General features: G+C 44.6%; 1 protein-coding gene across 1 annotated transcript in view; it reads right to left on the bottom strand.

Moving 5' to 3' along the window:
• Positions 1–21,753, bottom strand: part of LOC144605028 (lamina-associated polypeptide 2, isoforms beta/gamma-like) — a 49,713-nt gene that overhangs the window by 12,727 nt on the left and 15,233 nt on the right. The window contains exons 2-4 of the mRNA XM_078420072.1: positions 20,372–20,507; positions 12,103–12,225; positions 7,982–8,064 (exon numbers count right to left, since the gene is read on the bottom strand). Coding sequence (XP_078276198.1) covers positions 7,982–8,064; positions 12,103–12,225; positions 20,372–20,507 — 342 coding nt within the window. The remainder of the gene's footprint in view (positions 1–7,981; positions 8,065–12,102; positions 12,226–20,371; positions 20,508–21,753) is intronic.

Raw genomic sequence — 21,753 nt, 5'->3', positions numbered from 1 at the left:
GGCCCTGACCTTACTCTCATCCCTTCTCGAACTTTCCTTACCATTAATTCAAGAGTCTATTGTAACGGATGTTGTGAAGTCAGTCCGTGACATCTTTAACCCTGGCACCAGGGAGGCAACCGACCATCCTCGAGTCTTGCCTGCCACCGCAGAATCTCCTGTCCGCAGCTCAGACAATGGAGTCATCCACCACTATGGCTCTGCCCGACGTCGGTCTCACCGGTCGAGTCTCATCGTTGGTATTGGAGCCACCGACCTGTCTGCCGTTTGGACTAGAAGCATCTTCTGCCCCGACAGCTCCCAAGAGGGCACAGTCACCGGGGTCTCCTGCACTCCACTTGTACTGCCCTTTCTCGCAGTCAACCACCTTTGCTCTTCCCGTATCCGTGGCAACCTCACTGTAGGTCCTGTCCAGGAAATTCTCGCCTTCACGGATGGCTCTGAGACTAACCAACTGCTTCTCCAGTTCCCCAACACGTTCTCTCACGAGCTGTACCTGGACACAATTCCTGCAGGTGTAGTTCCCAGAAGCTCAAGCAGCGTCCCTGCCTTCCCACATCCTGCAGGAAACACACTGCACCAACATGCCTGCCATTTCTTCAGTGAGACAAATCACGTCAAAGTTCAAACAAGCGTAGCCTCCTCACCAAAGACTCACACTTTACCTCCCAAGGCACTTCACCTCCAAGGCCACTCCGCTGCAGCTGCACTTACTTTTATCTGATACCCAATCAACTACTTTAGGGCTGATTAGTAAATTGATTAGTAAATTACCAGAACCTGGGTCTTGGCGCTCTTTTTAAACTGCCTCTACCTGCGAGTCACCTTCTTTTGTCACAAACTTTACAGCCAATTAACTCTTTACTCCGTTTTTAGGACCCCTTTACTCCTATACTCAAATCCTCTCATTATGAAAGGACGAGTCATGATCACGATCTCCAAATTCCTGTTCCACTGCAACACCAGTCACCTGTCCAGGTTTGTTTCCCAATACAAGATCCCAAGTATGGTCCCTCCTCAAGTTGGACTATCCACATACTGTTTAAGGAAACCTTCTTGGAAACAACTAACAAATTTTGCCCTGTCTAATCCTCTTGCCTTAAGCCCCAGTCAATACTGGGGAAGTTAAAGTCACCCACTACAACAACCTTGTGGTTCTTCCATCCTACTGTAATCCAGCTCATATCCGAGTCTCTATCTCCCGTTGGCTATTGGGCGGCCTATAATATAATCCCATTAGAGTAATTGCTCCTTTCTTATGAGCTCATACCATAATGCCTCAGTAGACATATCCTCCAGTATGCCCGTGATATTCAATGTGACACTTTCCCTGATTAGCAAAGCACCTTCTACACTTATTTTACCCCCCTCTCCAACTCATCTGAAGCATCGATACCCAGGCAGTTGAGCTGTCAGTCATGTCCTTATCGCAACCAAATTGTTGTAATGGCCACAGCATCATAATCCAGGCTCTCAGTTCATCAGCTTTACCCACAATATTCCACACATTGAAGTAAACACACTTTGTTATCCCCATATTCATCAACCTCTCCCTGCCTGTCCTTCCTTTGAGACTTACTCATTATAACCTCCAACTTCTCTTTCATTTGCTGACCTGCTGCCGTGGTTCCCACCTCCCTGCCATTCTAGTTTAAATTCTCCAGAGTAGCACCAGCAAATCTCCCTTCAAGGATATTGGTGCCCCTCCACTCCAGGTGCTACCCGTTCATAGAAACATAGAAAATAGGTGCAGGGGGAGGCCATTCGGCCCTTCGAGCCAGCCTTCGAGCACCGCCATTCATTGTGATCATGGCTGATCATCCACAATCAATAACCCATGCCTGCCTTCTCCCCATATCCTTTGATTCCACTAGCCCCTATACCTCTATCTAACTCTCTCTTAAATCCATCCAGTGATTTGGCCTCTGCCCTCTGTGGCAGAGAATTCCACAAATTCACAACTGTCTGGGTGAAAAAGTTCCTTCTCACCTCAGTTTTAAATGGCCTCCGCTTTATTCTAAGACTGTGGCCCCTGGTTATGGACTCGCCCAACATTGGGAACATTTTTCCTGCATCTAGCTTGTCCAGTCCTTTTATAATTTTATATGTCTCTATAAGATCCCCTCTCAACTCCAATTAAACTCCAATGAATACAAGCCTAGTCTTTTCAATCTTTTCTCTTATGACAGTCCCACAATCCTAGGGATCAATCTCGTGAACCTACGCTGCACTGCCTCAATTACAAGGATGTCCTTCCTCAAATTAGGAGACCAAAACTGTACATAATACTCCAGATGTGATCTTACCAGGGCCCTATACAACTGCAGAAGAACTTCTTTACTCCTATACTGAAATCCTCTCGTTATGAAGGCCAACATTCCATTAGCTTTCTTCACTGTCTGCTGTACCTGCACGCCAACTTTCAGTAACTGGTGCACAAGGACACCCAGGTCTCACTGCACTTCCCCATTGAGATAATAGTCTGCCTCCTTGTTTTTGCCGCCAAAGTGGATAACCTCACAGTATAATCCTCTTGTACAGGTCACCTCTGCCTCAGAAGAAATCCCAATGGTTCAAAGATCTGAATCCCCGTTTCGAAGAATCTTATTTCGAAGAATTATCTCCAGTAGTTTCCCGACCGCTGACAAGAGGCTCACAGGCCCTGGATTCTCTCTACTCCCTGTCCTCGATGAACAGAGATGCAAAGTGTTCATATAGTACTTCACCTACATCCTCCGACTCGTAGCATAGATTCCTTCATCTTTGAGAGACCCTACCCTCCTTAGCTCCTGCCAAATGACATTGTAATCTCCCTTGCCCTAATTAACTACCTTCCGCCAACATCCATGCCTGTCCTTATTCAAAGCAATCTTAAAAGTAATGGAGTTGCGATCACTATCTGAAAATTCTTCATTCACCTCAACACCCTGTCCAGGTTTGTTCCCCAATACAAGGTCCCAAGTATGTCCCTTCCTCGAGTTGGACTATCCACACACTGTTTAAGGAAACTTTCTTGGATATACCTAGCAAATTCTGCCCTGTGTAATCCGCTTACCCTAATTAAGTCCCAGAATCCCCTTGCCCTGAGTAAATCCTCTTACATGCAACAGATAAAGCAAAGAGGGAGATACAGAGTGTAGAATATAGTTCTCAGCATTGCAGTGCATCAGTTTCATTGACAAAAGTTCAATATCCACAGTGGGCAGAGGTGAATCAGACCGTATCCTCGTTGTGGATGGACTATTAAGAAGCCCAATAACAGAGAAGAAGCTGTTCGTCCAGAGTCTGGTGAAGCACACTTTTAAGCTTACTAGATGTTGCAACTTCCCCCCAGTTTTGTGAAAGTATTCCGATACAATTATAGAACATGACCAAAAGTAATTTCCTACTTATGATTTACTACAACTATAACCGCAACATGAATGCCACATTTTCAGTCATAGAGCTGTAAGCATGGAAACAGGGTCTCTGGCTAACGCTGGTCCACGCTGACCAACTGTGCCAATTTCCCTGCCTTGGCCTGTATACCTCTAAACCACTCCTATCCAAATGTTTCTAAACTTTGAAAATGTTTCCAGTTCTAGGGACTCATTTCATATAACCAGACCTCCCAACATTTCATTTTACAAATTCATAATTTTGATGCCCAAAATTCAGAGTTTTACATAAAAATATATAATTTGGTGCGTAATGCAATTTTGAAGGAAGGAAGAATATATCCGTCATGTGTCCTCGATGAATCAAACGATACTGGCCCTTTTACGTGATGGAGAAGCAGTCTCAAGTAGTAGAGGTCACCACATGTTGGAGAAACGGTATACACTCGTCCCAGAATGTTGGCTTCAAAAATACCTGGAAGATCTTCCACTATCTTCCCAACCTTCCTTCTTTGCCATTTCTTATTGTTCCATGTGTAAAATCGGGGTACATCAGCGTAGTACAGTGTTCTTGTAAATTGATCTTGAGAACACAATTCCATGCATTCAATTAAAGTTGTTCTCATGATATCCTCATTTCTCACCAGCCAACCAGCATCAACTCTGATGGCGACTTGTTGTTCTTGTGGTAGATGTACCTGGAGTCGAATGACAGCGTGGCGTCTCTCATGAGTTGGAAATCCAAGGATTGATCCCACTGCTTCCGACGGACCAATGTATCTGCCAGCAAAGTACTGTGCAATTTCGTCATCCCAATTCTCTTGATATTGAATAAAAGAACAATGCTCATAAAATGCATGATAAGTTATGAAGAAAGAGTTTCATTTAAAACTGCACATACCTAATTTCATTGAAGACATACTTGCTCCAGTGGTCTTCAACAGCAAATCTCAACGGCTCAGTGGGCAGCGAGGCGAGGACCGGCGGGCGGTGAGGTGAGGCGAGGTGAGGCCCGGGGAGCGGCGAGGCGAGGCAGGGGCCCGGCGAGCGGCGAGGCGAGTCCCAGCAAGGCGAGGCAGGGGCCCGGCGAGCGACGAGGCGAGTCCCAGCAAGGCGAGGCAGGGGCCCGGCGAGGCGAGTCCCGGCGAGCGGTGAGGTCCGGCAGGCGCTGAGACGAGTCCCGGCGAGCCGAGGTGAGGCCCACTGAGCGGAAAGGCCTGGAGGGTGGCGAGGCGGACGGCAATGCAAGGCCCGGCGAGGCGAGGCCCAGCGAGGCGAGTCGAGGCCCGGCGAGCTTCGAGGCCCGGCCCAGCGAGCATAGCGGCGAGGAGAGGCCCGGTGAACAGCCGGGCGGGCGGCGAGGCCAGGCGGGGTGGGGCGGGGTGTGGCGAACGGTGGGGCAAGTATCAAAGCATGTGTTTTCTGGAAAAATGTAGGACGAAATCGGAATGGCGGAAATGAAGTAAGAAGGCGGAAGCTTTCTGCCAAATTCAGAAGGGTTTGGAGGTCTGCATGTCCTCAAAGGCCTTCCTCCCTCTTGGCATGATGTTAAAAAGATATAGGTATTGATCAGCTGAAGGGAGGGGGGATAAAGAGGGTGGAGGGGGGATGGAGTGGGTGAGTGGGGAGGGGTGAGGGGGGGGGGATAAAGTTGGTGAAGGGGGGATGGAGTGGGTGAGTGGGGTTCTTTAAAACAACCTTAACTCAATTTCAGTTAATGCAGGGGAGGTTTGGGGGAGTTTTTAAGGGGGGTTATCTTTAGCAGCTCAGCAGCAAATAACATTTTTATACAAAAACTCTTGTTTGTTTGTTTGTTCCTGAACTACAGCCAAAACGGTACACGATAGCGCGACAATTTTAGGTCCACCTTACTATCGTCCCGTGGTCTTATTGGAAGAAGTTTCATTGAAATAGGTGTTGTATTTTTAAAAGTTATTTACATTTTAAAGTTTATATCTATCTCCCAGGGAGGGGAGAGGGGAGAGGGGTGCAGGGAGGTGGTGAAGAGTGAGGGGGGAAAGGGGGAAGGGGGGAGAGGAGGCAGGGGGAGAGGAGGTGAGGAGAGAGGGGAGAGGAGTGGGGGGGAGAGGAGAGGGGGAATGCGGGAGGGGTGTGGGTGCAGCTGGTCCGCTTGGTCTAATTAGTCTGACCTTTAACTGTTCGGCGACGGTGGCTCCGGGGCTGAGCGGTGAAGGAGACGCCCGTGGCTGAGAGCGGCAGCGGGAGGCTGACCGGCGACGGCAGCGATGGAGACGCCCGGGGTTTAGAGAGGGAAGAAGAGGAGGCAGCGGCCATGATGGAGACCCCCGGGGTTGGGAGCGGGGCGGGGGCTCCAGGCTGAGCAGCGTTGGCGGTGACGAAGACGCCAGGGGTTTGCAGCGGCGGTGGCGGCCGCGCGATGCTTTAGCGACGGCTCCGGGTCCATCAGTGAAGGAGACGCCCGGGGATTAGAGCGGGAGTGGCGGGGCGGAGCGACGGCAGCAATGGAGATGCCCGGAGTTTAGAGCGGGAAGGAGAAGTGGTGGCAACCATAATGGAGACGCCCGGGTTTTCAGCGGGAGCGAAGGTGATGGCGGGGTGGGGGCTCCGGGGCGGAGCAGTGGCCATGGAGACGCCCGGGGTCTGGAGCGGCGGCGGTGACGCTCCCCCCACTTGGGCCGCAGAACCAAACGGGCGTCTGGCGGGAAGTGGGAGCTGAACGAAAATGACGACCCTCCCCCCAACTACCCACGCGCAGTCACCCGGCGGCCATCTTTCGTAAGTGTAGGCTCTGGTCTGGTGGCCATCTTACGTGAGGACCACCCCCCTGACTGCGCATGCGCTGGTTTTAAAAAACTTTAAAATGTGAATAACTTTAAAAATATAACACCAATTTCAATAAAACGACCATTTTTACCATTAAAGCGACAACGGTGAGTAAGGTCTGCCTAAAATTGTTGTGCTATCTTGTACCATTTTAGCTGAAATTCGATCACAAACAAACAAACAAATGAGAATTTTAGTATATAGATTATAAATGTTTTTAAATAAGATAGCCACAAAGTGCTGGAGTAACTCAGTGGGTCAGACAGCATCTCTGGAGAAAAATGATGGGTGATGTTACACGTCAGGACCCTTCGTCAGACTAAAAGTAGAGGGGAGAAAACTAGAGGTAAGAAAGGGCTAGAACAAAGCAGGATCAGCAACAGATGACCAAGGAAAGGTGGAGCCCATAATGGGCCATTGTTGGCTGGGGTGATAACGAAGAGATACAACGGTGTGAACAGTGGAACTAGTAGGACAACTAGGGTGGGGGGAGAGCAGGAATGCACAGGTTACTTGAAATTAGAGAAATCAATATTCATACCGCTGGGGAGTGAGCTGCCCAAGCAAAATGAGGCGCTGTTCCGCCAATTTGCATGTGGTCTCACTCTAACCGTGGACGTGGCCTCGGACAGAAAGGTCAGTCCGGCAATGGGGAGGGGAGTTAAAATGTTTGGAAAGCGGGAGATCGCGTAAGCTTAATCTAAGCTTAAGCTTAATTTAGACTAAGTCTAAATTATCCAAGCACTTTGTGTCCGTTTTCTTTATAAACTAGCTTCTGCGGTTCCTTTCTATACAGGCTTTTCAACAAATTCATGTAAAATAGTTATGTTAAACTTATGTCTACTTCCTTAGAAGGCTCAGGAAGTTCGGCATGTCCCCTACAACCCTCACCAACTTCTACAGATGCGCCATAGAAAGCATTTTATCAGGATGCCTCACAGATTGGTTTGGGAACAGCTCCATCCAAGATCGCAAGAAATTGCAGCAAATGTGGACGCAGCCCAGACCATCACACAAACCAACCTCCCTTCCATTGACTCCATTTATAGCTCACTCTGCCTCAGCAAGGCCAGCAACATAATCAAGGATGAGTTGCACCCCGGCCACTCCCTCTTCTCCCCTCTCCCATCAGGCAAAAGGTGTAGATGTGTGAAAACGCACACCAACAGATTCGGGAACAGTTGCTTCCCAGCTGTTATCAGTCAACTGAATTATCCTGCCATAACCAGAGAGCAGTGCTGAATTACTATCTACCTCTTTGGTGACCCTCAGACTACCCTTGATCGGACTTTGCTGGCTTTACCTTGCACTAAACATTATTCACTTATCATGTATTTGTACGCTGGGGCTCGATTGTATCATGTATTGTCTTTCTGCTGACTGGTTGTACACAACAAAAGCTTTTCACTGTACACATGACAGAAACTTAACTGAACTGATGTTGCAATTGCATTCACTGTTTGCACAGAATGTGAAATTTGAATTGCACTAACTGCTCAGATCTGTGTACAATTAATTCAAATCATAGTAGTTAAGCTTTTTACAGCTCTAAATTCCAAAATAATTCATTAGAGCATTGATTTAGACGCACAATGCGCTCAGAAATAGATACAACTGTGCTTAAATTTTGACGGGGTTGTGACAGTGAGATGATCAAGATGTTTTGACAAAGGGTCTTCAACCTGTAAAATGAACTCTGTTACCCACCCCACTGAGTGTTTCCAGCACCCTATTTTGTCATATTTCCTGCATCTGCTGTTTGTTGCACAAAACCAAACTAATTTTTCATAATCACTTACCCGATTGCAGTCTGCTTTCCTTTGCCTGGTTACCACACGAGTCCTGGTTTTACTTGGAAACAGCTCTTTCACAACCATGACCTCTAAATATACAGAAAATGTGGGCATATTATATGTCAAGTTCAAGATTTGCTCTTTCATCATAAAAACAGTTAGTGTACAAATGGGCCTCCATCAACTTGTTACCAAATTCCTAACCATGACCGTACTATCACAAAGTGGGAAGAAAACAAATTGAATCTTAGTGAGGTTCCTTGGCATAAATATAGTCAAATCCAGAAGCCATACAAAGAGAACCAAAAATAAAATATCAAACCTAAAAGTGACATTGATAGATGTAAACTGGAACATTTGGAGTATTGTGAGCAGTTTTGGGCTCCATTTCTGAGGAAGGATGTGTTGGCCTTGGAGAGGGACCAGAGGAGGTTTACGAGAATGTTGCCAAGAATGAGTGGGTTAACATATGATGAGCATTTGACGGCACTGAACTTGTACTCACTGGTGTTTAGAAGGATGGGGGGGGGGGGGGGGGAAGAACCTCATTGAAACTTGTGGGTGAAAGGCCTGGATAGTGGATGTGGAGAGGATGTTTCCACTTGCGGGAGGGTCTAGGACCAGAGGCCAGAGCACCAGAATAAAAGGACGTACCTTTGGAAAGGAGATGACGAAGACTTTGTTTTGTCAGAGGGTGGTGAATCTGTGGAAGTCATTCAATGGATATTTTTAAGGTGGAGATTGATAGATTCTTGATAAGTACGCTTGTCAGTGGTTATGGGAAGAAGGCAGGAGAATGGGGTTGAGGGGAAGATAGATCAGCCATGAATGAATGGCGAAGTAGATTTGAATGACCCAATTCTGCTCCTAGAACCTATGAACAATGGGAATGCATTCAGTAATATCCTATAATAGAGTTAAAGTGCAGGGTTCATGTTGTAAAATTAAAGAAGAAAGCAGATAGATAATAGATAGATAGATAGATATAGATAAATAGATAGATATAAAAAAAAAATATATATATATATATATATAGATGTACCAAAACAGACCCATTAAATTCTTACTTGTAGTAACATAACAGGTCTGTAAACACAGTAAACAACAGACAATTAACAAGCAAAAAAAAATTTCAATTAAAAAAACCCCATATTAGTGCAAAACAAAACGCCAAAGTCCCTAATGCTCCAACAAGGAATGATGACAAAGTAGCCAGGATGGATCAGATGCTGGGATAGACCAGATGCTGGGATAGACCAGATGCTGGGATAGACCAGATGCTGGGATAGACCAGATGCTGGGATAGACCAGATGCTGGGATAGACCAGATGCTGGGATGGACCAGATGCTGGGATGGACCAAATGCTTCCTCCCCCTTAATTTTAAATGCTTAATAAATGTTCCTTTGTTGAACTGCACTCCCAACATGACCAGGCTTTATTCATTACCCGAAGGAGTATCCACATCTTTGCCTTCCTCCGTAACCCACTGTCATCATTCCAGGTAAATAAACTGGCCACTGTAAGTTACACCCTAGTGTGTATGTGAATGGAGAGTTGGTGAGAATGTGCAGAGAATAATGCTGCACGACTCCATTAGGAGGAAACAGGACAAAGTGTAAATTTACACTTTAAATTCTCGTCTCCAAATGGTTATATTCTAGTCTCTAAATGGCTAAATGTTTACATATGAACTGATTGTTGTTCCCTTACTAAATTGTTCAGAGATTGTTTTCAATCAGGTAATGTTACAAAAGGATTCTTGCTAAAATTAAACATTAGAAATATATTAACATTTTTGTTTCAACGGGAAGCCTACAGGTAATTTTTCCCAGTGAGACATGGGACGACACTGTGGTGCAGCATTGAGTTGCTGCCTTACAGCACCAGAGACCCAGGTTCAATCCCGACTATGGGTGCTGTCTGTATGTTCTCCCTGTGACCGTGTGACCAGGTGCTCCTGTTTCCTCCACACTCCAATGATATACAAGTCTGTAGATTAATTGGCTTGGCAAAATTGTAAATGATCCCTAGTGTGTAGGTTAGTGCTCATTGTATGGGGATCACTGGTCGGCGCGGACCGAAGGGCCTGGTTCCGTGCTGTAATAATAATAATAATAATAATAATAATAATATTCATTTATTGTCATTGCAACGAGTACAACGAAATTAAAAAATAGCCAATCCTGACGGTGCGTACAAACATATATGCAATAAATGCAAAAACAAATAAATACATAAATACAATTAAATACAATTATATCAAGTACAAGATTTTTTAACGGTGTTGCCTAGTGCAAAGGTAGTGTTCAGTTCTCGTATGGCCCTGGGGTAAAAACTGTTCTTAAGTCTGTTTGTTCGGGATTTGATCGACCTGAAACGTCGACCAGAGGGCAGATGAACAAACAGACGGTGGCCGGGGTGGGATGGATCTTTTATTATTTTGCCTGCTCTACTGAGGCAGCGTAGGCTGAACAGGTGCTCCAGGGAGGGCAGTGAGCAGCCGATGATCTTCTGGGCCGTCGTGATGACCCTCTGAAGGGCCTTCCTGTCCTTTTCTGAGCAACTGGCATACCATGTGGTTATACAGTATGCCAGCACACTCTCGATGGAGCAGCGATAGAAGGACAACATGAGCTTCTCCTGCAGGTTGGTTTTCCTGAGGATCCTCAGGAAGTGGAGTCTCTGCTGTGCCTTCTTTACTGTGGTGATGGTGTTGGTAGACCAGGTAAGATCCTCTGCGATGTGCGTACCCAGGAACCTGAAAGCGGGTACCCTTTCCACACAGACCCCATTGATGTAGAGTGGGTCGTAATCTGCACTGGTTTTTCTAAAGTCAATTATAAGTTCCTTTGTTTTGGAGGAGTTCAGGACCAGATTGTTCACTGAACACCATGCTGCCAGCCTTTGGATTTCATCCCTATAGGCTGTCTCATCTCCTCCTGAGATGAGTCCAACCACAGTCGTGTCATCCGCGAACTTGATGATGGTGTTGGTGGGATGGGTGGGGGCGCAGTCGTGAGTGTAGAGGGAGTAAAGGATGGGGCTCAACACACAGCCCTGTGGTGAGCCGGTGCTCAGTGTAATGGTGGAGGAGAGGTGAGGGCCTATTTTGACGGTCTGGGGGCGGTTGGTCAGGAAGTCCTTGATCCATTGGCAGATGGTTTGGGAAAATCCAAGGTCGGAAAGTTTGGTGACCAGTCTGCTCGGGATGACCGTGTTAAAGGCAGAGCTGAAGTCGAGGAAGAGCATCCTCACATAGCTCCCCTGGTGTTCAAGGTGGGTCAGTGCAGTGTGAAGAGCAGTGTCGATGGCATCCCCTGTAGACCTATTTGCTCTGTAGGCAAACTGGTGTGGGTCGAAGGTGGGTGGGAGGCTGGCTTTGATGTGCTGCAGGACCAGTCTCTCGAAGCACTTTGTGATGACCGGTGTGAGTGCTACCGGACGGTAGTCGTTAAGACCGCTGATGACAGACTTTTTCGACAGTGGGATGATTATGGCGGACTTCAGGCAGGGAGGGATGGTGGATTTTAAAAGGGACAGGTTGAAGATTTTTGTGAAGACCTCAGATAATTGGTCTGCACATTCCCTCAGCACTCTGCCCGTCACACCATCGGGGCCTGCAGCTTTCCTGGGATTCACTGCTCTGAGCACGCGCTTAACATCATACTCCTGCACAGTGAAGGTGTTGCTGTCAGGTGCTGGAGAGGGTGTTATGTCTGCCACTGTAGCTTTCACCTCGAAACGAGCAAAGAAACAGTTAAGTTCCTCTGCCAGCGAGGCGTCGCCGTCGGCAGTCGTGCGGTTGCTGGTCTTGTATCTCTGAAGTCTAAAGACAAGATAGATTCCAACTTTTTCTCAGCTATTTCCCAACCCAAAATGCAACTAAACCTCCTTTTGGTAAATAAAAATCAACCAGGATTACAAAAGCAAGGGTTAGAAGCGCAGGAATAGAAATGCAACAAAAGGAATAAAAATTATTTTATGATAGAAATCCAAATAGCTGGACTATGCCAATTTTGTTGTTCTGATAAAATCATCTAGAACGCTGAAATCATATCCTAAAATACAGAATGCAAAATTAATGGTAAACATTCAGTTTGAATCCATCAATCCAGTCTTAGTCACCTTCTTCTGTGTCACTGTACTGATCAGAATCTGTGCTCCCATTTGGCTGGTTTTCCTCAGTCGCTGCTGAACCTTGGTCCATCAGCTGCTCCAGCTTCCTCTCATAGACTTTCCTTGTGGTGGCTACACAGAGGAGAAAGAAGGAGACATTACACATCATCTAACAGCTTCAGGTGGGATAAAATACAAAATCAAATAAAAACCCTCCAGAAAATCTACAGCTTTACAAAAACATTATGCATGAACTGGATTTTAAGCAACTGAACCATCCTACCAACAACTAGAGAGCAGTCCCAAGCAACATTCTACCTGTTGGAGACTCTTGGACTCTCTTTGATTAGACTTTACCTTGCACTAAACGTTATTCATGTTATTCCCTTTGTCATGTATCTGTACATTGTGGATGGCTCAATTGTAATCATATATTGTCTTTCTGCTGACTGGTGAGCACTCCACAAAAGCTTTTCACTGTACCTCGGTACACGCGACAATAAACTACTCAAACTCATTATTTAAGGCGATGAAAAAGGGGCACGATATGCTCGCCTGCATTGGCTGAGGCATTCAGTATAGGAGTCGGGGTGACATTTTCTAGTTGTACAAATCATTTGTTAAGTTGCACTTGGGAGCATTGCGTGCATTTCTGGTTGCCATGCTGTCAGAAGAGCGTGATTAAACTAGAGGGTGTAGGAAAGGGTCACAGAAATGTTGTCAGGACTGGGGATGGGGGGACAAATTATGAGGAGAAATTGGATAGGCAGGCACTGTTTTCCCTGAAGCAGAAGAGGCTGAGAGAAAATGAAGAAGGGTGCAAATGTGGCATTAAAAAGTCAGTCTTTTTCCCAGGGTTGCGGAGTCTAAAACTAGAGGTCCTAGAATTAAGGACAGAGGGGACCATTTTAAAAGATATGAGGGATAACATTTTCAAGCAGAAATGGCGGGAGTATGGAATGAGCTTTCAGAGAAGTGGTAGAGGCAGGCACAATCACAATTAGCATCAGTGGTGCCAAAGTAGAAATGGTTGAGACCTTCAAGTTCCTAGGCATTAATATTACCAATGGTCTGTCGTGGACCAACTACCTTGATTCGACAGCCAAGGTGGTGCAGGAATGCCTCTACTTCCTGAGGAGACTCATGGAATTCAGAATGTCTCCAATGACTCTTGCAAACTACTATAGATGCATCTTAGAAAGCATACTGTCGGGCTGCATCACAGCTTGGTTTGGGAACAGTTTGCCTCAAGATCGCAGGAAATTGCAAAGATTTATCGATGTAGACCAGGCCCCACCATCGACATTTCACACTGCCTCGGAAAGGCAGCTAACATAATCAGTTTTCCTATCGGTCCATTCCTTCTTCTCCCTGCTCCCGTTCAACAAAAGTACAGAAACTTGAATGTGTGCTGTGCACCACCAGACGCAGGAACAGCCTTTTCCCATTATCAGGCTTCTGAACGGTCCTTCTCAAGTCAAGCCAAGTCAAGTCAAGTTTATTTGTCACATACACATACAAGATGTGCGGTGAAATGAAAGGTCACCCACAGTCCAGCAATAGAGCAATAAAAATAAACAATTTCACACACAATCACAACTAACACAAAACAAAAAAAAAGAAACTGCCCAATTCACCTCTACCCTATCGTGAACTTTGTCTATGGAATTGATGCGCTACAATGCTGAGAACTATATACTGCACTCTATATCTTCTCCTTTGATACTCGAGTTTGACTTAATTGTATTTATGTATAGTATATCCGATCTGTTTGAATAGCATTGAAAATAAAGCTTTTCATTGTACCTTGGTACATAGGATAATAAGAAACCTAAACGTAATATTTCAAAGACTGTGTAGGAAAGAATTGCAGATGCTGGTTTAAATCAAAGATAAGACACAAAATTCTGGAGTAACTCAGCGGGATAGGCAGCATCTCTGGAGAGAAGGAAAGGGTGATGTTTCGGGTCGAGACCCTTCTTCAGACATTTGGAGAGGTACATGGATAGAACAGGTTTAGAGGGATATGGAACTAATCATGGCAAATGGAATTAGCATGGAATTGTATCTTGGTCAGCTTACAAGTTGGGCTATATAAGTTTAGGAATCTATAAAAAAGTAACACAAAAGATGGAGAACAAAACCACACAATTTTAATTGAGTAACGGGAAATTGATTAAGAAACGGCCACAGTAAGTAGGAATGAGAACTGGTTAGTTTTCCTGTATGCTGTCTGAGTTAACAGACCTTAGTTTCTACAAGAGTATTTTTTCATCCTATGGGCCAAAGCACCTCTGTATTTCAGCGAGATGTCCATCAGGGAATGTTGCCGACTGGCCCGCTCCAGACTACAGGAGTACGTCATGGTGAGAGACGCACTGAAACTTAATGCAGCCAATGCCAAGGCTTTGCGGGGGTGGACCACAGTCTAGGGTCCTTCCACTGCTGCACATTGAGGGGGCAGCATGTTGTAGAGATGCCCCTCAAATGAGGGAAGGGATATCACCCAGGGGCCACATGAATGGCAAGGGTACCAGGTAAAATGATACTTGTGAACACTACGATACAACGCAAATTAATGTATGTGTAGCCGCCAAGAATATCAGAAGACGTTTTGCACAGTTGTTTTGTATATTTTTTTTAATTCTGAATAAAGTTCATTTTGATTTTTTTTAAAAATTCAGAGACTTATACCAGGAGATTGCACAACACTTTAACACTCCAGTGCGAAGTTTGATAAGGCAGCAATTTCCCGTTCAAGGTGACATTGATGTGAGATTTGCTGCAAAGGCCCAGGCTGTTGCAATTAGGTTGTTCTTAAACATCAAACTTGTGGTGGCTTTGGAGCCGGAAACTATTTGTGGGATGCAAAGCAACTTTTTATAACATGAAAACCTATTTTCTGCATTATTATTATTATTAATCAAATGCCGTTTTCCAACTCAATGTCTTAGAACATTTGTCAGTAAGATCATAAGTCATTTGACCCTCAGAATGACATTATTATTTTTGCTTTATTGGAAGCATTTGTGTAAAAAAAAATAATGACAATTTTGTAGCTTTATGAACAGCTTCAATTTTAACACTTTTCAAAAAGTACATTTAATTAAAAAGAGAAAGAAGGAAAAGAGACATTTTAAAAAAGGGGAGATATACCCGTCAACCCACCCATGTGCCCGCTCACCCAGCCCTACGAGTAATTTTGAATTGTGTTCAAATATTGTATTGTTCGAGAAAATCAATAAAAGGTGACCATATTTTAAAAATTGCTTCAGTTTGTTATTCGAAATAAACCTAATTCTCTCTAAATGTAATGTGTCTGTCATTTCTGTAATCCACATCCTCACTGGAAGAACTTCAACACTTTTCCAGAATTTAAGTATGAGTTTTTTTGCTAATATTAGTCCGCAGCCGACAAAGCGTCGCTGAAAAACAATCATGCTTCTGATATTCCCAGTATTATCAGTTTTGAGTCTGGCTCTAATGGGATTTTCAGTATATTGGAGAAAACATTGAATATTTCTGTCCAAAAACTTTCTATTTCTGTACATAGTACGAAACTATGGATTAAAGTGGCTTCTTGGAATTGACACTTATTGCAAAGAGGAGATGCACTGGGGAAAATGTTGTTCAGTTTGGTTTTTGAATAGTATAACCTGTACAGCACTTTGAACTGTATCAGGCAAAGTCTGGCATTTAAGGAGCAAGTATGGATATGTTGTAAGCTTTCGTCCCATGTATCATTGGAAATTTGTTGACCCATCTCATCTTCCCATGCATGCCTGTAAACCTCAGGTAATGGGGAGTTGATGTTTTGAAGAACATTGTAAATGTAGGATATCAACTTCTCTGTATCTGCATGTCTATTCAAACATTCGTCAAGTTTGTCTGGACTTGCAGTGTTGTAGTCTCGCAAGTATGTTTTCACCTGAAGATATCTGAAAAAATTATTCGTATTCAAATCGTATTTCACCCGCAACTCTTGGAAGGAGGAAAAAGTCCCCTTCCAGTATAGGTCTCCCACAGTATTAATTCCTTTGTTCTTCCATTGGGTGAAGACACCGTCTAAAGTAGAGGGTTTAAAAGAGGGGTTATTTGCAATAGGAGGGAGGAGAGACATGTCTCTCAATTTAAGACTGAACTTCAACTGTTTCCAAATACGAATAGTACCATGAATTATAGGGTTATAATCATACATTGACTTATTCAGGGTTATTGGAGACAGGACAATCGAGCCTATGGAACAAGGCAAACAATTCTCTCTTTCCATTTTTAGCCAATTGGCCTGTTGGTATGAATCATCCAACCAGAAGATTATGGTTTTAATATTCGTTGCCCAGTAGCAAGAAAGAAAATTGGGTAAAGCTAGTCCTCCATTCTCTTTGGATTTCCACAAGTGCCGTTTATGTATTCGGTGACTTTTGTCCTACTGATTCTTGCTGAGAGTATCTGGTTTAATTGTATTTAAGTGGTTATTTTGAAATGTTTTCCTATGGATGGGTCGGCAGCATTTTCTGAGTCCAACTGTTTTATTTGTTTTTCTAGTTCCTGTTGCTCTGTCTTTCTTCTCTTGTTCTGCGATGCTTTGTAAGAAATAATGCAGCCTCTAAGGTAGGCTTTAAAGGTTTCCCAAAGCAATGTTGGAGAAATGCCAGGGGTGTCATTTGTCTCAAAGAAGATTTCCATCTGTGACTTCAGGTATTCACAAAATTTAGCCTCTGCGAGTATTTGTGGATTAAATCTCCAACACGGCTGTCTTTTCGCCATTCCTTCCAGTTTCACAGAGAATGTAAGCGGACAATGATCTGAAATAATAATATTGTGGTATTTTGGGTTGTGGGTATATGGCAGGAGTTTAGAACCGACCAGAAAATAATCTGTTCTTGTATATACTTTATGGGCACCTGAGTAGAAAGAATACTCTCCTCCTGAAGGGTTGGCAATCCTCCATACATTTTTTATATTTGTGTTGAGTTACTCCAGCATTTTGTGAATAAATACCTTCGATTTGTGTTGTTTATATATGTATTCAAAAGTTCACTGGACTTGGATGTAATTCTATAGGATGGCATATTGTGTGGAAGAAGTCAAAGTTCGTCCTATTTGCGTTTCAGCAGATAATTAAGAAATACACTTTGGATGTTGGAGTTTTTAAAGTAACTAAACATTTGAGTCGTCAAGGGAACTGAATACATAATTAACCGACATGGGTCTCGTAATAGTTATCTTTCAGTCAGTAGTATTTCTACCATATTACAGCCATTAACAGCCAGTAGTTTATAGCCTCTATAGGCTAGTACGTATTCCTTGGCGACTCCGGCGATGCTCTGGGCAAACAGTAATGCTTCGTTCGGGTCAGTGAAGAGGGATTCAGCACCGTCATGTGTGACTCGGAGTTTGCCATAATAATCCAAATCGAACTCCTGGTATGTCCCTCAGTATTCCTCTTGTCTTGGAGAAGAGTGCTCTTTGTTTAACGACTTCAGCGGGATAGTCCCTGAAGATCCTTATCCGTTGACCTTGATATGATAAGTTCCTATCCTTGGCCACTTTACGAAGTGTTTCCTCCAGGACATGACAGTAATGTACCCGCAGGATCAGGTGTCGCGGTGGCACGTTGTCGTCCGGCCGGGTTCTCAGAGTTCTGTGTGCTCGGTCGAGCATGGGCTTCTCATCGAAAGTGAGTGTGTCTTTAAGTAGTTGTGCTGTAAAGTCACGGACATTTTGACCGTATTCTTTATCTTCTTTGACTCCGACTATTCTCAAGTTTTGACGCTTGGAATGCCCCTCCAGATCTCGGCATTTTTCTGATAGTTTTGATACCAAGCCGGAAATGCGCTCCACTTCAACTTTCAACTCGTCCGTAGCATCAGAGCTAGCTGTAGCCGTTATTTCCAGCGCACAGATAGTCTTACTGTGGGTGAGTAAAGTAGCCCGAGTAGTTTCCAGCTTACGGTTGATGTCGGTTTCTAGGTGTAAAATTTCCCCTCTCAGGTTCGCGATTACCTCTTCAATGCGAGAGTTTATTTTGGCGCATATTTCTTGCTTCACTGCAGGGAGATCTCGGCGAAGGATTTCAATTGCTTGTAAGACCGGTGTTTGGTTTGTTGTCTCTTCACGGGACTGTTTCTCGGGCGAGGCTCGGGGCTTCTGAGCAGCCTTCCTCTCCGTCTTTTTTCAGCCTTTTTTTTGGGTGGCATTGTGGTCTGTTTACCGCTCCTCTTGTAAAATTGCATATAAGTAATGAGCTGTTTAACCAATGGATACGTTGCTAAATGAACTGTTTTGTTCTTTTATTCTTTTGTTGACGTGATTTGTTCGGCAAGGTGCAGAGCTATTTAGATGTACGTCCTATCTCTCCATAACGCCACCGGAAGTCCAGAATGACTTATAACGCATGAAATTCTGAAAAAGTAATGAAGTTCCACTTAAAACTTGATTGAACCTCATTATAGGTCAGCTTTCTAGTTCACATTTGCCGAGCAGGAATTTCCTTCTAATGATAAATTTTCATTTGGAAAGCAGTATGAAGAGGAGAAAAACATGCCTTAACCTTAACCTGGTTGGTTATATAACATATAAATTAAGGTATTCATCCGAGATTATAATAAATCAATTAGGGAGTTGCCCGATCATTAATTTACTGCCATAGATGAAAATCTAAAATGGAGCAAGAAATGCATGAAAATAACCTTTACCTTGATTTGGGAGAGGAAATATGCATTTATCATCACACTCACAATAATACTTTGTTAGCCAAGTATGCAACATACGAGGAACTTCATTTGCCATACAGTCATAACACTAAAAAGCAACCGAACACACAAAATACATTTTAACATGAACATCCACCATAGTGACTCCTCCACATTCCTCACTGTGATGGAAGGCGAAAAAAAGTTCAATCTCTCCCTTCTTTGTCCTCCAGTGGTCGGGGGCCTCTAACCTTCCGTTGATGGGACGATCTTGGCCCCTGTAGCCAGCGGCGGGCCTTCCTCATCGGGGCGATCCAGCTCCTGCATCCGGGGGGGGGGGGGGGGGGTGAGATCTCAGGTCCCCGCGCCGGCGATCTTCCCAGGGTCGGGACTAGTCGAATGCTGTGCAGCTTGGAGCTCCTGACCGGTCTCAACCCGAGACTGCGAGCTCCTGATGTTAAAGTCCACAGGCCACGTTGGAGCATCAATCCCAGGCAAGGGATCCGCATGCTTAGATGTTAAGTCCACGCCCCGTGGGGGCTCAAAGTCAGTCCCGAGCAAAGCCGTCAGGTCCATGATGTTAGGCCGCAGAGCTACCGGAGATACGATCCAGAAACCAATCGCATATCCGGCAAGGCAAGAGATTGAAAATAGGTTTCCCCTGACCCCCACCCCCACATAAAACAAACCAGAGAACATTTACACATACTTTTAAAACTTACCAAAAATAAAAAGAGTTCAAAAGGCACAGACAGACTGTAGGCGAGGCAGCCTTCGTACGGCGTCCCCTGGTGGTCCCTCATGTCTTAACAATGTAGACATCAAAACTACATATGAAGCTGCCCGAGAAGATGAAAAATAAACAAAACTAAACTAAAGCGAGAGTGCAGAGAAGGTTTACGAGGACGTTGCCAGGACTTGAGGGCCTGAGCTAAAGGGAGCGGTTAGGTAGGCTAGGATCACAAGAGGATGAGGGTGATCTTATATTGATGTATAAGATCATGAGGGGAATAGATAAGAGTAGATGCACAGAATCTTTTACCCAGAGTAGGGGAATCAAAAACCAGGGGACATAGGTTTAAGGTGAGGGGGAAAGATTTCATCGGAATATAAGGGGCAACTTTTTCCACACAGAGGGTAGTGGGTATATGGAATGAGCTGCCGGAGGAAATGGTTGAGGCAGAAACTATAACAATATTTAAAAGACATTTGGGCAGGAAAGGTTTAGGCGAAAGATAGACACAAAAAGTTGGAGAAGGGTCGTGACCCAAAACGTCACCCATTCGTTCTCTCCAGAGATGCTGCCTGTCCCGCTGAGTTACTCCAACCTTTTGTGTCTATCTTCAGTTTAAACCAGCATCTGCAGTTCCTTGTGTAATGGAGCTGAGGAGGAAGTCAGCGTGTTAATGCTGACCTGTGGGCAATGTGCACTGGGACCATCCTCTAATTCTATATTTAAATATAATTTAACAATTCAAGAGGGTGGCAATAACACTTTGCCCTTTCAGAAATATGTGTAAGTAATCTTGGAAGTGAACAGCTGCATCATGTAATGTGCTGTACTCGTCAGTATTGTCACTCACCCACAACAGGACCCACAAAATACCCATATTTTGTAAGTTGGTCTCTTAAATTCTCATCTGTCAGCTGAGTCACATCAGTAACATTATTCTCTTCCACACTAGCTTTGTCAGCTTTGTCCGTCTTCCTTGTGGCTTTCTGTGGAAGGAAGACAGTATTAAAGCCAAGAACGGACACACATAAAAAATCGTTATCATTCCTTCAATGACCACCAAGTATTGAGATAAAGCAATGGCGTATTGAGATGAAGCTTAAATCCTCTCTGAAGCTACCTTCAATCCTTCACTGCTACATACTTCTCTATTCTCCTCACTTTATCCTTTTAGTTTAGTTTAGAGATACAGTACGGAAACACGCCCTTTCGGCCCACCGGGTCTGCGCCGACCAGCGATCCCCGCACACTAATACCATCCGATACGCTTCTTTTACATTTTTTTAACATTTACTAAGCCAACTAACCTACATACCTGTACGTCTTTGGAGTGTGGCAGGAAACCGAAGATTTCGGAGAAAACCCATGCAGATCACAGGGAGAACGTAAAACTCCTTACAGACAGCATCCGCGTCAGGATCGAACCCGGGTCTCCGTCGCTGCATTTGCTGTAAGGCAGCAACTTTACTGCTGCGCCACCATGCCGATCTGTGGCTATGGTTTTATGCACAAGTGTCCTGCATCCCGAAACCCTTCCTTGCTCTTTATCTTCGTGGCCAGACCTGCCCAAGCAACTCCCTTTGATGAAGCTTTCTTCGCTCTTTATTGCTTCATCTCTTTTATATTTCAAGAGAGTCATGTGTGTTTAATCAAATGCATCGGGAACTGAACAATGAAATTCTAACTTGTTGCACCTTCAAAGGCCCATCAATAAAACAACAAATCAAGATACAATAACTGATCGTATAATAAATTAATTAAAATAGAGTTGGTAATACTAGGCAACTGACCCATAATAGTGCAAAACCAAAATATGGAGACGCAAGGACGTGCAGATGCAGGTTTTGAAATAAAGATGGAGTTTAATTTAGAGATACAGCGCGGAAACAGGCTCTTCGGCCCACAGAGTCCGTGCCGACCAACGATCCCCATACACCAGCACTATCCTACACACACCAGGGACAATTTACAATTTACAGAGCACCTGGAGAAAACCCACGCAGGTCACGGGAAGAATGTACAAACTCTGTAGATAGCACCTATAGTCAGGGTCTCTGGCGCTGTAAGCCAGAAACACTACCGCTGTGCCACCATGCTGCCCCCAAAGTGCTGGAGTAACTCAGCAGGTCAGACAGAGGAGAACATGGAGTGGTCAGAAACCTTCTTCATACTGAAGGCTTCCTTGCAAAACTAAAGTATGTTGTGCAACCAAAAACAAAGCCCACAGTAGAT

The sequence above is a fragment of the Rhinoraja longicauda genome, chromosome 23 (assembly GCF_053455715.1).
Source record: "Rhinoraja longicauda isolate Sanriku21f chromosome 23, sRhiLon1.1, whole genome shotgun sequence".
Lineage (NCBI taxonomy): Eukaryota > Metazoa > Chordata > Chondrichthyes > Rajiformes > Arhynchobatidae > Rhinoraja > Rhinoraja longicauda.
Note: the sequence above shows the minus strand (reverse complement) of the source record. Positions and strands in the feature narration are given on the sequence as shown.